At 30.7% G+C, this 16,595-nt stretch overlaps 1 protein-coding gene across 1 annotated transcript; it reads left to right on the top strand.

Annotated features, from left to right (window-relative positions):
• Positions 1-3,615: 3,615 nt before the first annotated feature.
• Positions 3,616-13,060, top strand: LOC145570775 (beta-amyrin synthase 1-like). The gene is made up of 20 exons (XM_081629916.1): positions 3,616-3,836; positions 3,981-4,166; positions 4,314-4,403; positions 4,530-4,727; positions 4,986-5,070; positions 5,320-5,486; positions 5,842-6,033; positions 6,263-6,376; positions 6,491-6,613; positions 6,810-6,932; positions 7,898-7,997; positions 8,667-8,722; positions 8,982-9,028; positions 9,141-9,284; positions 9,488-9,665; positions 9,934-10,011; positions 10,770-10,853; positions 10,974-11,067; positions 12,722-12,780; positions 12,944-13,060. The coding sequence occupies exons 1-20, from the start codon at positions 3,636-3,638 to the stop codon at positions 13,058-13,060; spliced, it is 2,436 nt and encodes an 811-aa protein (XP_081486042.1). The 5' UTR covers positions 3,616-3,635.
• The last annotated feature ends 3,535 nt before the right edge of the window (positions 13,061-16,595 follow it).

Below are 16,595 nucleotides of genomic sequence, written 5' to 3'. Positions count from 1 at the left end.
GCAATGTAAATTATTCCTACATACTCTTATTGGAATAACCCATTCCAAAACCCATAACTTAAGCCCTATCCCATAACTTAAGCCCACATTTTTATAAGCCCAAATTTAACCCTACACTCCCTACCCTATAAATACACCATGAATCCCCAAAAATTTCCCACACAAAAAGGTTAGTCTTATTTTCTTTCTCCTTTATTTTATTAATTTGTGGTTTTGATTTTATTGTTTAAAATTAATTTAATTAGAATCAAATTGTATTCTGATGATTAAACTTTATAATTTCAGATTTTATAAATGTCATAATTTTCAGATTTTGTAAATTTTATAACCTAGGGTTTTTAATTATTGAAAATCACGATTTCAGGGTTTTTACGAACAATTGATTTAGGGCTTTTATAGTAATGATGTTTTGAAATTTTGGTGATTATAACTAATGATTACTTTAACTTAATTCCAGATTATTTTGAACACGTAAATTCGTGTTTTAATTTTTAGATTTCCGTTCGTTAATATTAATCCCGTTTTAATCCCGATCAGGTTCTGAACTCATCCGATTTTGATAAAAAAAGTAGTGTTTTCCATGTGTAAACAACGTTTTAAGAAAGACTCACTAACTTTGGTAGTGAGCACCACCCTCTCGTGGCCAAATTCAGCCTCTAAATATGATTTTCGGGCAGTTTTTGATTTTTAACGAAGTTTTTTTTATGCTTAAAATTTTATCCTTGAGTTTGATTAATAAAATTAATTATGTTTAAAGTTAATTAAGTATAAATATGTTTTTATTGAAGTTTTAAGAGGTTTTTCATCATATTATATTGTTGGAAATTACGTGGGTTAGTAATATTAATTGTGTTTTTTTTAGGAAGTGATTATTTCCTAGGAGACTTTTAATTGAGTATTAAAGTGATGTGTTGATAAAGTTTTGAAGGGTTTTTTATTTAATCTAAAGTGCTGGAAATAGTTTCTAAATACTACTTTTGATATTTTATAAAGAGGGTTTAATCACCCATTAAAAAGGGAGATTATTAGGGGTTTTTAAATAATTTTCAGATTTTTATTAAACTTAAACTTGCTGTAATTTCATGTATAAGAGTATATTTTAAGGTTTTTATAAAGAAAATTTAAAGAACTATATAAAAGCCTTTAATTTTAACTAAAGGGAAGGTTTTAAAGTGTTGTTTGATTTGGATTTTGAAGGTTTTATAGTAAGTTAGTATTGCTGTAAATTTGATTAATTGGGTATTGATTGAGATGTTATTGTTTGGTTTAGGAGAGGAGTTTATTAAAGGTGATTTCTAGATAGTAAAGTGGCATACCAATTCGTTTATTCAAGGTACGTACCAGTTACAAAACCTTGCCTTTAAAAGCATGTTTAGGGATGTATCGCGAACTTAGTATCATGTATAGAGAAGACTGGGAATGATTGTTTGGTTATACATTGTGATTTTCGTATGATGTGCACTATTTTACTTTGCAAATATTATTTATGCATTAACTTTTCAAGATGCTGTTAGAGGCAAAGGTATGTGAATATGTGGAATGATTTATTTATTACTCATTCATGATTATTGAAATAGAATGAGTAAAGGAAGAATTCAAGTCTTATGAGACGAGGTTAAGGTTTTGGGGGTGCCTTATGCACTCAAGGTGTTTATACACCGAGGTAGTTAAAGGAATCAATAATGAACATTGCTTGTCACTAATTAATCAAGAATTGAATTGGAAATTTGGTGTACTTGATTGAATGGATATTGGATTGTTTGTATTGTTATGCATATAAGTCATCACCAAGTCTAAACTTGTAAATCACGTAAAGTGCAAGATGGATGAGCAATAAAACTCCGGATTTGTGCACATCTAGAGTAATGACAAACAGGGGTTGGGGTACACGGGGTATTAGCCGTGCACTTTTCTCGAGGCCGTCTGATCTACGAGTCTCTTATTTCAAATAATTTTCAAAAACTAGGAGTTAGGTGAGATCTCATACTAACTACGATCACGGAGTCGCGCCCGTGGTCGTTGGATGTTTATTGATGTTTCCGAAAGGAGGCATGGGGTTTTTCTTTTATTGATGTTCCAAATGGAGCATGGGTTGGACAACCTTGTCTATTGCTTAATCCAATAAATAAAAATGATGAGTTAACTACTTTTAACTAATGGAGTCTTAGTAAATTGATAGTTGAGTCATGTGTTGAGTCATGTGTTGAGTCTACAAATTAATGATGTGTGTTGATTGATTATTAATAGCATGCTAGAGATTTCTTATTATGTTTCGCAGCTTGTATGTACTCAGCTTTGCTGATTGCGTACTTTTGTGTGTGTCTTTCTTTGGTCACGGCCTTCGCCTTTCAATGACCATGTGACGATCCAATTTTTACACTTGTAATATTGGGGAGCAGATTAACCACAGGTTCTTACACATTCAGCATTCGCATCAAGGTTGTGGGATTTTGAGTGGAGTGTTCACTATTTATTTTGCTATTTACTTTTGAATTCATTAAACTCAATTTCATTTTATACTATTTTAACTAAATTGGGTTTTGAATAAGGGCCTTAATGGTTCCAAGTTGTAAGATTTAATTTAGTTTTGGTTATTGGTTTTGAAACTTATTTATAACTGATTTAGTTTTCCGCTGCTAATTTCTGATATAGCCTTAACGTTTGAACACGTGGCGGTAGCACGCCAGTAATTCTCTTGAATATTGTTCAGGTTACTCCCAGGTTTAAAGAGAGAATTATTGGGGTGTTACATGGGCATACCAATTGGCTTTTCCAACAGTAGTGGTGATTGGAACTACACTTGATAGGAAAGACTCGTGTTCGATCTTCCGCAACAACAATTGGGAGGGGACTGGAACCTAACCACCCAAAACTGATCCCCGAATCCGGATTAGTCAAAAGGCAAATCGGGTGGAACACCAAAAAAATAAACAATTTGGACATTGCACGGGATACAAAACTAGTACCTCGTAATATATTTATTACTAAGAAGTGATCTTAAAACTTACTAATTGTCTAACTATGACTTTAAAATATTATACCAAGTAAAAATGATTTTGGCATGAAATTAAAGGTTTATAAAATACTATTTTAGTATTTAGGGGCTGTAACTCATCACAATGTACATGAAAATAAGCCTAATGTTGAGGATCTCAAAAATAAAAATGTTGAGGATCTCTTGTCTAGAACCTTTAGTTTCATTCTCAAAAATGCTTTTTTTTTTATATAATTTCCTTAAAAAATATGCCTTTAAGTAAAAATAATAAAGCCCACTATTATCATTTGGGCCTAATTTATTATGTCAATGAGGCCCATTGTTATGCTTGATGGGTTGTTTAAGCTGGCCCCTCAAATTAAAGGCCCATCAATTGCTCCGATCATTAAGTTTATAAGATTAAATAACTACCTTTTTTTAGCTAAGTTTTACAACTTATGTTTCAAATAATTTTGTACGTAGTATATAGCTTCACGGACGTTACTTCGATATCGTCACAAGAAGTACATCTCAAAACCTTTGGATTTCTCTCCTTTCTTTAAGATTGATCTTATATATACGTACTATCATTTCATTGAATTAATTTATTCCTATTAACAACGGAATTATACATATATAAAGTTCTAGGGCAAATCATAATATGTGGAGGTTGAAGATAGCACAAGGGGCAAATGACCCTTACTTATTTACTACCAACAACTTTATGGGGCGCCAAACTTGGGAGTTTGATCCCAACTATGGCACCCCCGAAGAGAGAGAAGAGGTTGAAGAGGCTCGTCGTAACTACTATGAAAAACGCTTTCAAGATAAGGCTTGTGGTGATCTTATATGGCGTCTCCAGGTTTAGCTATTACTAACTCCATCCTAAAATATTAGGCTATATTTGTATTCAAGTTTGTCCCATTTACTAGAATATTTCTTTAATTTTATCTATCTATTAATTATTAACCACAAATTAGTTGATTAATTGAACAACAAATAATAGTTCCTAAGAGAGAAAAACTTCAAGCAAACAATACCTCAAATGAAGGTAGGAGATGACGAAGAGATCACATATGAGACCGCCTCGACGACCATAAAGAGAGCTGCTAATTACCTCATTGCTTTGCAAGCTGAAGATGGCCATTGGCCTGCTCAAGCTTCTTTTCCTCAATTTTACCTCCCTCCTTTGGTTAGTCACCTTTTATGATTGTTCGTGGATATATATAGTATAAGATATATTTCGCACGTAAATATTATGATCCTTTAACATACGAATTTTTTTCTAAGTGTTAAGAGTAATATAAAATACTAATACATGTATGACACAATTAAACAGGTATTTTGCTTAAACATAACAGGACATCTAAATTCTACTTTCTCAGCTCAACACCGAACAGAAATCTTTCGTAGCATTTACAATCATCAGGTTGATTTTATATTCTTTATTCGTATAATATAACATCTAAATTTTGTTGTAGTACACTATTAAATTATACCCCATATGAAGATACTGATGTTGTTCATATAATATATAACACGTACTTGATAACAGAATGAAGATGGAGGTTGGGTATTTCATTGTGAAGGACATAGCACCATGTTTTGTACCGCGCTCAACTACATTTGTTTGCGGATACTTGGTATAGGACCTGATGAAGGTGATGACAACGCGTGCCCTAGGGCTCGTAAATGGATCCTTGACCATGGTAGTATTACACATATTCCTTCTTGGGGAAAAATTTGGCTCTCTGTAAGTCTTCGTACATAATTTTGCACGAGGTATTATTAATTTTATCGTGAATACATGTATTCCTAGGTGGAGAATGGTCAAAGGCATGTCTTGGATAAAGTATGTACTTGTATAATATTAGCATGCTTAAAAATAATAACTCATGTATATTATATTCGTGTATACCGTTTTTTTTTTTATATGTACTTCAATTCTTTGTATAATTTCCTAGTAAATAACTGTGTTATTTGACTACAAAAGGTTTTGTTTACTCTTCAGGTAATTGGTTTGTACGATTGGTCCGGATGCAACCCGATGCCACCTGAGTTATTGCTCCTTCCATCCTTATTTCCAATGCATATGGGTATGTAAAGGATTTTTTTTAAAAAATAATCCTAGTCTAATTATATTTATACAGAATCTTCTTTACGCTGTTAGAGCCATAGGTGTGTCCAATAATTTATTACTTTTTTGTTTTTTAATTTGAACATTATAAAGACGATTTATATACTTTGTACTCAGATACATGTAACAATTTTAAACATTCAAATATTATGATTATGAGGGGTGATTTTCAAAAATTTTATAGTATAATGTGATAACATGCATGTAGGTAAAATGTGGTGCTACATTCGAATGGTATTTATGCCAGTGTCTTATTTGTATGGGAAAAGATTTGTGGGTCCAATTACACCACTAATTAAGCAGCTTAGAGAAGAACTCTTCAAGGAACCTTTTAAGCAAATTAGTTGGAGTAAAGCTCGTCATGCATGTGCTAAGGTAAGATATACGTTAGACCTTCTAATTGCAATTATTGCTTATGTGCCGTAGTGTCCAACTTCCAATTGTCTAATACGAGTGATCCAAACTATTTAAATATTGAATATAATATAGTTGTAATAATCTACAATTCCAACCAGTTGCAAATGCAACAAATGAATAAATAATCCGATCCCTTCCATTTAGATAAATTATATATAGAGTTAACATCAAGTGAGCATTATGCAGAATCAAATGAAAAGAGTCATATATTGCAATCAATCAGAAGAAGATGAGGGAGCAATTAATACAATTATCTCATTTAATTACCATTACATTAATTATATAACTAATGATCGTGATTATACAACGACAGGAAGATCTCTATTACCCTCATCCATTGATTCAAGATTTGATTTGGGACACTCTTCACTACTTTGTGGAGCCTTTCCTTAGTCGATGGCCCCTAAACAAGTTGTTTAGAAAGAAAGCTTTGGAGATTACTATGAAACACATACATTACAAAGATGAAAATAGTCGTTACATAACACTTGCGACTGTGGAAAAGGTAACAATTGGATGTTACCAAGCTAAGTAGCAAGTGATTGTTTTTTGTTAATTCATAGAAACCCACACAAAAGAGTGCCTAAACAAAATTTGAAATCGATTATGTATTTGGTATTACCTCTTTTAGAATCTTATTAACCAATTGAGCTAGTTGACAAAAAATAATCATATAATTGCGATTACACATTTTATGGTTAATGATGTTAATTGTAACATGTCTTTGTTTACAGGTGTTATGTATGATGGCATGTTGGGTGGAAGATCCCGATGGAGATTATTTTAAGAAGCATCTTACTAGAATTCCTGATTATATTTGGATATCCGAGGATGGATTAAAAGTGCATGTAAAACTTCTCTTTAGACTAAATCCATGCGACGTATATTTTATCGCAAAATTATTAATTTTATTCAAGATAATCATAACATATACAATATATATTTTTATTGAAAAAAAATAGGGTATTGGGAGCCAACAATGGGATTGTGGATTTTCTGTCCAAGCATTGTTAGCTTCAAATTTGGGTCTTGATGAAATTGGACCTGCTTTAAACGAAGCTCACTTCTACATCAAAGAGTCACAGGTGATACACATCTTTAAATAGAAACAATTCAATAAGATTTTACGTGACAATATACGTTTATCTTACATGTAAATCATATATACTCACAATATATGACCAAATGCTAGTGTAAATCATATTTCAATACTGTAATATTGAATGTTGGTCTGTAAAAAAAAAAAAAATTATTATTGCTAAAACGTTGGTTAAAATGTAGATAAAGGACAATCCATCGGGAGACTTCAGGAGTATGTATCGACACATCTCGAAAGGAGCTTGGGCTTTCTCTGATCGAGATCAAGGTTGGCAAGTTTCTGATTGTACCGCTGATAGCCTTAAGGTAGACCGTTTATTTTTGGAAAATGTTATGCATAGCTCTTAATGCTACATTATACTCCCTCTATCCCTATTTTTTTGCTCCATAATTAATTTTTGGGTAACTTTTTATAACTTTAACCACAAATTCCCATTGATTTATAAGTGATAATATAGTCATGTGAGATCTTGTTAGATTCGTCTAGTTGTAAGTTCTATTAATATCAAGTTTTTATAATTTTTACGTTTATAGAATTGAAGATATATACATTCTAACTCACATCTCGAAGACTGTGAAAAGTCAAATTGAATGGAGCAATAAAATAGAGACAGAGGGAGTATAAGGTACATAGTACTAAAAATAGAAAATAAAAATAAAAAACAAATAAAAATATGACATTAAGTATACTAATTTGCTCGTGATTTTGTCATACATTCTTAAATTAATACCAAATTAAAAAATATATTAATTAAATACTTATTCTTAAACCTTAGGGACTACATGTAACATTACTACTCCGTATTATTTATTTATTTGTGTGAAGATGAAATAATTAAATAAAATATTTCAAAATAATCTAGACCAAGGGCCAAGGGGTTAGGTATTTTTCAATTCTTGCATGCAACAGGTGCATAAAATTAATTTCACTTCAGTAAAAATAATTTAAGTTCAGCAAAAATAAGTTCAGTTTAGTAAAAATAATTTCAGTTCAGCAAAAATAAAGTGAAGTGAACGGAGCCTTAGTCTTATTTCAAATATAAATAAGTAAAGATTTATCAAATGAACAAAAAAATCACCCTTAGATACACCTATATCGACTATATATGCATCAAGTATTCAAGTGTATATTAAAATTTTGAAGGAATGTCTTTTATTTTTATTTATTTTTTAATTTTTTTTTTTTTAAGAATGAAGGGGTTGTTTAATTTTTATTTATGTCAATTTTATTCATTTACATTATTAACTATACATTTTTTTTATTTGTTAAGTGCTGCTTAATCTTATCAACGATGCCAGCTGAACTTGTTGGAGAAAAGATGGACACTGAGTGTATATTTGACTCTGTCAATATTTTGCTTTCATTACAGGTAAACTTGTCATTTTTTTTGGGTACATTATTTTCATATTATGATCTTCAAGACTATAGTTTAGTACAAGAAAATTTTCCCAAAAACAAAAACCTTCTAGGCAGGATTATTATACATGCACATACATACCATTATACCAACACAATCGATTGTAAAATAATAATAATAATGAACAAAAACTATCCTAAGGCAAATTTCCTACGAAATTATGTCACAATTCTCCCAAACTCCCATGAGTAACTACAATAATGAAATAATTTCATTGCCAAAATTCTTAGTATTGTACTATTGTACCATACATGTCACAACAGTTAACCTTATTTTCATTTAATTCAAATTTAATAAAATTAGATAAGTTCAGTTCAGGAAAAATAAGTTTTTATAAGCGTTACCCAAGTACAAATTATAACTAAAATAAATTTTAATACGTTTTTAGTTAAGTTTAGATAAGTGAAAATCGGGTGAATTGAACACACCCTTAATATGTACACATTTTTATAACTATAAGTTGCAATTTAATATAGTGTAACGTTTTTTGTGAATTTGATCTGATGCAATGATATCAACGACGCTTTTTAAATCAATTTAAAAGAGAACATGGCACCATGTCGATCACAATGTCTCTCCCTTAATTATTCTCTTATCATTTAAAAATTTAATTACATGTTGAGTAAAAATGGAGGTGTTACTGGCTGGGAGCCAGCGAGAGGTCAAAAATGGTTAGAGGTGAGTAAATGATAATTACTACTCGTAATATCTTAGGTTATGCACGTACATTATTTTGAGATGTCTTGAAATACAATTTAGAATTGAATTTCATAAAATAACTATGCTAGGGAGAGATGATAATATGATATAATGGGAAAAAAAGAAATAACGTTTCATTAATATTTTGTGCAAAGGTAGTACTACTATGTTTTAACGCAATCTATAAATATGATGATTGACAATTTGACATGCTCTATATTATTTTGTAAATTGTCAGATCTTAAATCCTACGGATTCATTTGCCAACGTTGTTGTCGAGCACGAGTGAGTATTCAAATTTACTAGTGATGTTCATCACAAATTCAAGACTAACTATATTCTAATAGCTTTTGAGTTTTGAATGAATTGAAGAATAACAAGATGATGCAAATTATAGGTACATTGAGTGTACAAGTTCGGCAATTCAAGCTCTAGTATTGTTCAAGAATTTATACCCAAGCCATAGGAAGAACGAGATTGAAACTTTCATCACAAAGGCAACCGAATTCATTGAGAACTCTCAATGCCCTAATGGATCTTGGTATCATACTCTATATCATCATCGATCATGATGTTTTTGATGATGAAAATCTTATTACTATTTTCTCATAATGTCATATATATAATCTGTATATTGATATTGTCGTGTAACTTGAACAACAAGTAACACGTCAATCACTAAATATGGATGGATCGGAGGTATTATATTGCAACATCGATTAATTGCAATAATACTCTTTATAGGTATGGAAGCTGGGGGAATTGCTTCACGTATGGGACATATTTGTCTCTTGGAGGGCTAGTAGCTGCAGGAAAGAATTACGATAATTGTGTAGCCATTAGAAAGGGTGTTGAATTTCTTCTCGCAATACAAAAGATAGATGGTGGATGGGGTGAGAGCTACCTTTCATGCACTAAGGAGGTAATTAAAATATTATGACTTTCATGTCAAACTTTTTTTTGTTGATGTTTGTAACTTATAACACTACTAACTTTGAATGATTTTACTCCTAGCCTCCCGTTCTTTATCTCTTCTAATTACTACTTTATTTAACAATTGAGACCATAAAATGCAAAATAAAAACTTTATTTAGGTACAAATTTTATGTGAGAAACAAGAGCTTTTTTGTGGGAAGTATATATTTATTTGCACCTATATATGATGAATGGCTTTCATGGATGAAACAAAGGAATTTGTGCCACTAGAAGGAAACTCGAATGTAGTTCAGACTGCATGGGCTTTGATGGGTCTACTTTATGCTGACCAGGTATATAACCAACTTATGTACATATATGTGTTATTTTGAATTTGTGACCGAACCTTATTATACTTAAATATATAAAGAGTTAAAGGTGAATAAGGTGATAGCTCTATGAGTGTATGGTATGGATTTCAATTATCTTACCATGTATTTGATAAGAGTTTAGAGCGTTTAGAAAATACTTCCACCAACTTCATAAGTTTGACTCACTTTACATATTTGGGTTGACTTTATCCCTTTTTTTTTTTAATAAAACCTCGTTTACTATTTTATTACCCTTGTTTTCCCACACTTTTGATTGAGTATAAAACACAATAATTGATTTTAATAAAAAGCTAAATTTATGATAAAGTATAAAACCTAATCCAAGGCTTCATTTAAATAAAAGTTAAACGTGAAAAGAAAAAAAAAAAAAAAAAAAAAAAGAAAAAAAAATTGATGATGAGTTCAAATTTCCCTCACCTTGGCCCCTCATTTCTTGCTTGTATAATATTTAATGTTGGGTATGAAGACGTGTGAAGGAGCACGATAAAGTGTATAATTAAAAATCAATCATAGATTTCATCCATCACTGTATTTTATACGAAGTAAAAACTTATTGACTAATAAGTTGGATTCTTACTGATATCTCTCTCTAACCCTACATGCATTTATGTACTTCTTTCAACTTTTTAAATTTTCATGAAAAAACCCAAATAGGTTCTTAATAAAGAGACGGAGGGAGTAAAAAACTTTATTAAATAACTTGATTAAATTTTTATTAGGCGAAGAGGGACCCTATTCCTCTACATCGGGCAGCAAGACTTATGATCAATTCACAACTAGATAATGGTGATTTTCCACAACAGGTAACTCAATTAATCTCCCACATAGTCATTATTGGTTTCAATCAATGATTATAACTTATTTCGAAATATAAACTAATTATACTTTTCAATTGCTGTGATTTTAATTTTATTGGAAAATAGGAATCAACGGGAACATCCTTGAAGAATTGCATTTTACATTATCCAATGTACAGGAATTATTATCCGTTGTTGGCACTTGCTGAATACAGAAAAGGTAACGATTTCACAATATCTATTATGTAGATGTTTGTGCTAATGCACAAGATGGTTAATCAACGTGTTTTCGTTTGTAGTTTGCTAGTTTGTTTATATTTTCTTTGGCTTTGTTCCTCTTTTGAATGAAAAAAAAAAAAACAAAAAAAAAAAAAACAAGATGGTTAATCTCTTTGTTCCTATTTATTTGCTATTCTTGTTTGATATCTTTATGGATTCAATTGCAAATTGTATATACATCTTGATAAGCATATGTATATGAATAAAATTATATTCATGTAAAATCTTTATTGAGTTGTCTTGATATATAGATATTATAACTAGATAATGCCCCAGCCATACTCTAGTTTTAAAATTAATATGGAAAAGTAATTGATATATAGAAGTCTCTATATAAATGTAAGCTAATAGATAACTCATAAATAAATGAATAATGAAGTTTGTTAATTAATTAATTAAAAGTGTGTAGAAAAATGTGCATAACAATAAATAATTAGATAATAATATTCCTAGTAAAATTAATAATTATGTAAAAAAAAAAAAAAAAAAAAAAAAAAAAAAAAAAAAAAAAAAAAAAAATAAAACAAACAAAACAAAACAACAAAAAGACAAAATATAATTTAGGAGGGAAAATTCCCTCCCAAAAAGATCTCTTTTTTTTTTTTTTTGGAAAGTAGTCCTAAAGGGCACTATATATAATTAATTAAAGTCGTAAGACATTTACAATAGACAATCAACGATAAGGAAAACAAATCTAACTAAATCAAATAAGAAATGATTAGGGAAGGGATAAGAATCCAAATACATAAATATAACAATTCGGCACATTATCGATTCGTTGTCTCATACAACTTTTAGAGTGGATCCGTAGCCGCTTCATAATTTTGTGAAAAATAAAATTCTTGTGCTGATTTTGTAACCCGAATCTGAGCAATAATCAATTGTAGCCCCGCACAACTAGATACCAAATTAAATGCAAATAACACCTCGTCTTTCAAAGGAGATCAAAAAATTCTTGTCTTTCGAAGGAGATAAACCCTTTATTTTGAGGGAGATATTATTATAACTAAGAAACAAGAAAAAAAAAAACTTAAAGCAAACAAAGATTGGGGCTTTCCACCGGTGAAATCCGATGGAAGCCCCATCGAAATTAACAATGGAGGCTAGAGTTTAGGAGAGAGAAGAGAGAGAGGAGACTAGCCACAATATATCAATATTTTTGTTAGATTTTTTTAATTAATATATATTTTCAAAATATTCAAAAAAAAAAAAATCTTCTTTAGTATAGAGTAATTTCAATTTTCAAAATTTAAAATAAAATAAAAAAAATTAAAAAAATAAAAAACCAAGTTTTAAAGATAAAGTTTATGCTTTAGATGAATGCATTACAAATTTTCAAAAAAAAGAAAATGGATGCTTTAAAAAAAAATAAATGTTGCAATGCTGGCCATGGTGGTGATATGACACTAGTTAAATGGTGATGTGGTGCAATTTCACGTGGCACATAAACATTTTAGGAACACAATCTAATATATAAAACTAATGTATAGGTCGAGCGACACTCCTAATCATACATTATATATTATTATATTATAATTTTCATGTGTTATACTTATGCTGATAAATTAAAGTGCATAAATGGAATATCATAATAGTCTACAAAGTTCATCCTATGCCTAACTTTGACAGGCTTTTTGTCCCCAGAAGGTACGGGGTAATAGTTACATTGCATACATATTATATATTGTGATATTGAGTTTATTCTGTGAGTATTTTATATTTTTTTAAAAAAAATTAAATTAAAGCTTGAGGTATGCACTTATATATAATATTTTTAACATATTAATAACATGATTGATGATTGGCGATGGTTACAGAGTCATCCTTATTCTAAGAAGTTGGGTGTTCAAATCTCCTTATCCTTACAATTTTATATGGCGTTTGTGGTTGCACAGCGATCAAGATTGTTTAATTTGAGTGTTGATGTGGTATAATGAGATGTTTGGGAAGGTGACATGGCATGATAAAAAGGGTCTATGAAGTTTGTGTGCCGTAATGATCAAAATTGTTTGAGTGCTGATGTGGCATAATGAGAAGTTGGGAAGGTGATGTGGCATAATAAAATAAAAAAATGGTCTACGTGACACATCGACATTTTTAGGAACGTCTTTTAATAGATTAGTATAGATTAGTTTATAGATAATTAAAGAATAGATTATTTATGACTAATTATCATAAGTATTTAGGAAAAAATTTAGGGTTTTTCTCTTTGGTAGCCACGTACATTTGCACATTCTCATTGGTAACAATTTTTTTCCAAAAATCTCTTAAGTAGCAATATATTTATAATTTTTCTCTACTATATAATTATTTTAGTAATTTTGACATAATTAACCGTTAATGGATTAACTATGGTTAATTACATTGCCTCACCACCATACCTTGATCACCCTCCTCTCTAACCCCCCACCATCAAAAACACCAAATTCCACTCTAGAACCCCGACCTATCCCCCCTTTGTCGTCCTTATTCTCACCTTTCCTTCCCCCAACCTGAAACACCTTTGTTGACTCAAATGAACAATACAAGAGGGGGGTGAATTGTATTGTAGAGGAAGTGGGGTACTTTTTGCGGAATTTGTAAAATAAACTAAAAGAAACTTAAAGTGCAAAGAGAGATTTTTACGAGGAAAACTTCTTGGCCCTAATCAAGAAGAAAAACCTCGACCACAAGGGATTTTAAACTCAACTCTTAATTATAATAGGGCAAACAACCTATTACAAACTAAGACACTAACCCAAGTTCCTCAACGAACTTGATTTCCCTTCAACTGATCCCTCAATCAGTCGAACTCACTAACTCTTTCTCTTTTTCTCTTTTACTTCACTCAAAGTAAAAACACTTTAGAGTTTACCCAAACTCTAATCTAATAAAACTCAAGATTAAACTCTAATGCTAAGTACAAAGACACTCAAGGACTTAAGTGGATTATGACTCTTTTCGAAAGCTAGAATATTGCAATGCTCAAGTGTGTCTTTCTCAACAGAAAACCAAGCCAATTTATAGAAGATAGAGGAAGTTAAAATTGTCGTTGCTCAATCACCACTAACTCACAACTTCCTTAAGACTAGGGAGTGCAAGTAGTGGGATCTTGGGCAGCAAGCAAAATCGAAATTACAGGAAGTGGTTTTACTGTTTCCCTAATTTTCTCAACTTCTTTGACAAGGTAAAACACACGTTTAAATATATTTTTCAAAAACAGAATTTCCAAAAGATAAGCTTTAATAAAATCAGAAAATCTTTTTAACCAAAAGATATATTATGGAAAAGATTTTTTCTCGAAATATTTTCTAAAAGATAAAATAGTCAAGTAAAATATGGAAATTAAAACTTCATCATATTAAATAAAATCCACTTAAATCCTATTAATCATCAAAGTACTTAGCATAAACATAAGAAGCCTAAAATACATCATAAATAAATTAGACTCCTTGAACTCTCTTTGAAGCTTTAACTCTGGAGCTTCAATTCCTCACTCAAGGAACTCGTCTTCTGATGATCTTCTTTATTCTTCTTTAGCAGACTTAGAATATGTTCCATGCTCCTTTCTTACTCCAGAAACTCGTAGCATACAACTTGATTCAACTAAGAACCTGTCATCCATCACAGCTAAAATAGAAAGTTAAACTATTATGAATTTGCTTAGGTTCCTTTGAGTCATCATCAAAACTTAAGGTCAACAACCTTGTCGCACGCTTTACGAACACGCACAACCTAGCAACCACCATCCAACGCAACAATACCACCAACAGCTCCCACCCCGCCTCTGTCTCCACCCGCATTAAAAATACACGCAACAGTCGCATCAACAACAATAGTCGCAAATAGCAGCTGCAAGAGTCAATTTTAGCCCTAATTCAATCTATTTCAACATGGACGCTACATAAAAGGGTTTCAAGGAGGGAAGGGAAAGGGTAGTTAAGGGTTTCAAGGGTGGGGGAGATGTGGCTGGGTTGTTTGGTGGGAGGGATATGGGTGGTAAGGTATTTCAGCGGTGGGGAGGAGGTGGCTTGGTGGTTTGGGGGTAGTTTAGTAACTTACACAAGATTATTTAACACTGGTCAGTGATTTTTGGTTAATTATTAGGTCAGAATCAATAACTTCAATAACTATATATTAAAAGATACACCGGCGACACATGCCAAATTCTGGTGTGTCCTTAGTTTTTTATTTTAAAAAAATACTTTTATATTTTAGGATATTATTATATAAAATAATAATTGTCATAGTTAATTAGCTGTATAAAATAACTAAAGATCTTTTTACATTATATAGATGGATATGCAACTACTATATTTGCCATAGTTTTGGCAACATAAAATTACTAAAAAATGCAATATTTGAGAATCTTTTTTTAAGGATATAGTCTTCATATACTTGACAAGAATAATTACTGAATTAGGAAAAAAAGCCTATATGTATAGATAATTTACAAAAAATAACTTTGTATAAATCCGATGTACAGTAATTTACTGTACATCGGAGGTCACTTTTTATCAAATTTAGGGTCACTTTTACAATTTTTTGGGTAACTTTTATCAATAAAGAATAAATACTTCGTAACTTTTATTTATGCCAGGATAACTTTTATTTATATTAGGGTAACTTTTGCTTATTTTAGGGGTAACTTAATAACGGATGTACAATATTTATTGTACATCTGATTTATTTAAAAGTTTGTCATTTATAAATACTTCTTTGATTAATAGTAAGAAATAAAAAGGATACATCAATTTTGTTTTTGAAAATTTAAAATTACCCATACGATCAAAGACCACTATAAGAAAACGCGTTTTTAGCGATCAATATTACCAACGGGCGCCAAATCAATCGGTAAAATGAAATATTAGCGAATGATTTTAAAAATGGTCACTAATTACCGACCTTTAAGATAATCGGTTTCTAATTGCCGACCGTTTTTAAAATAAGTCATTCGACATAATTTTAATATACTCATTCAACTAAAGTACTAAACAACTCTTTCACGTGATATTCAATGTTTAATGTTTAAATTTTTGTAAAGACATGAAATAAAAAGAAAATAACTATATTTTGGTAAAAAAGTTGTTCACAATAGTTTTAGAAAATTTTTAATTAAATATATTGCCGATTTAATAATGAAAATTAAAATATACCTGTAGACACCCAAATGTGTCTCCCTAAAACCAAATCCAGTGATGAATACTTTTCACGTTGCTTGATTATCGAATGAAGTGAAAGTGTGAAAAGCCTTGTGATGTGTTAGTTTTTTAATAAAAATCTTTCTATTTTTGAAAATCTTCTCTATTTATGAAAACAGCCAGTCCAATTTAGTTTTTTCCATGATAAGGGTCCATTAATAGTGTATTGAAAACCTTCCCCTTTTTACAAAATTCCGCATTCACAAGTTCTTGACACATCTAGCCAAGTTCGAAGTTGCCTTCACCCTAGACGTGAAAGAAAGAGATACGAGGCATCCAAGTAAGTTGC

The sequence above is a fragment of the Chenopodium album genome, chromosome 12 (genome assembly GCF_948465745.1).
Source record: "Chenopodium album chromosome 12, dcCheAlbu1.1, whole genome shotgun sequence".
NCBI lineage: Eukaryota > Viridiplantae > Streptophyta > Magnoliopsida > Caryophyllales > Amaranthaceae > Chenopodium > Chenopodium album.
Note: the sequence above shows the minus strand (reverse complement) of the source record. Positions and strands in the feature narration are given on the sequence as shown.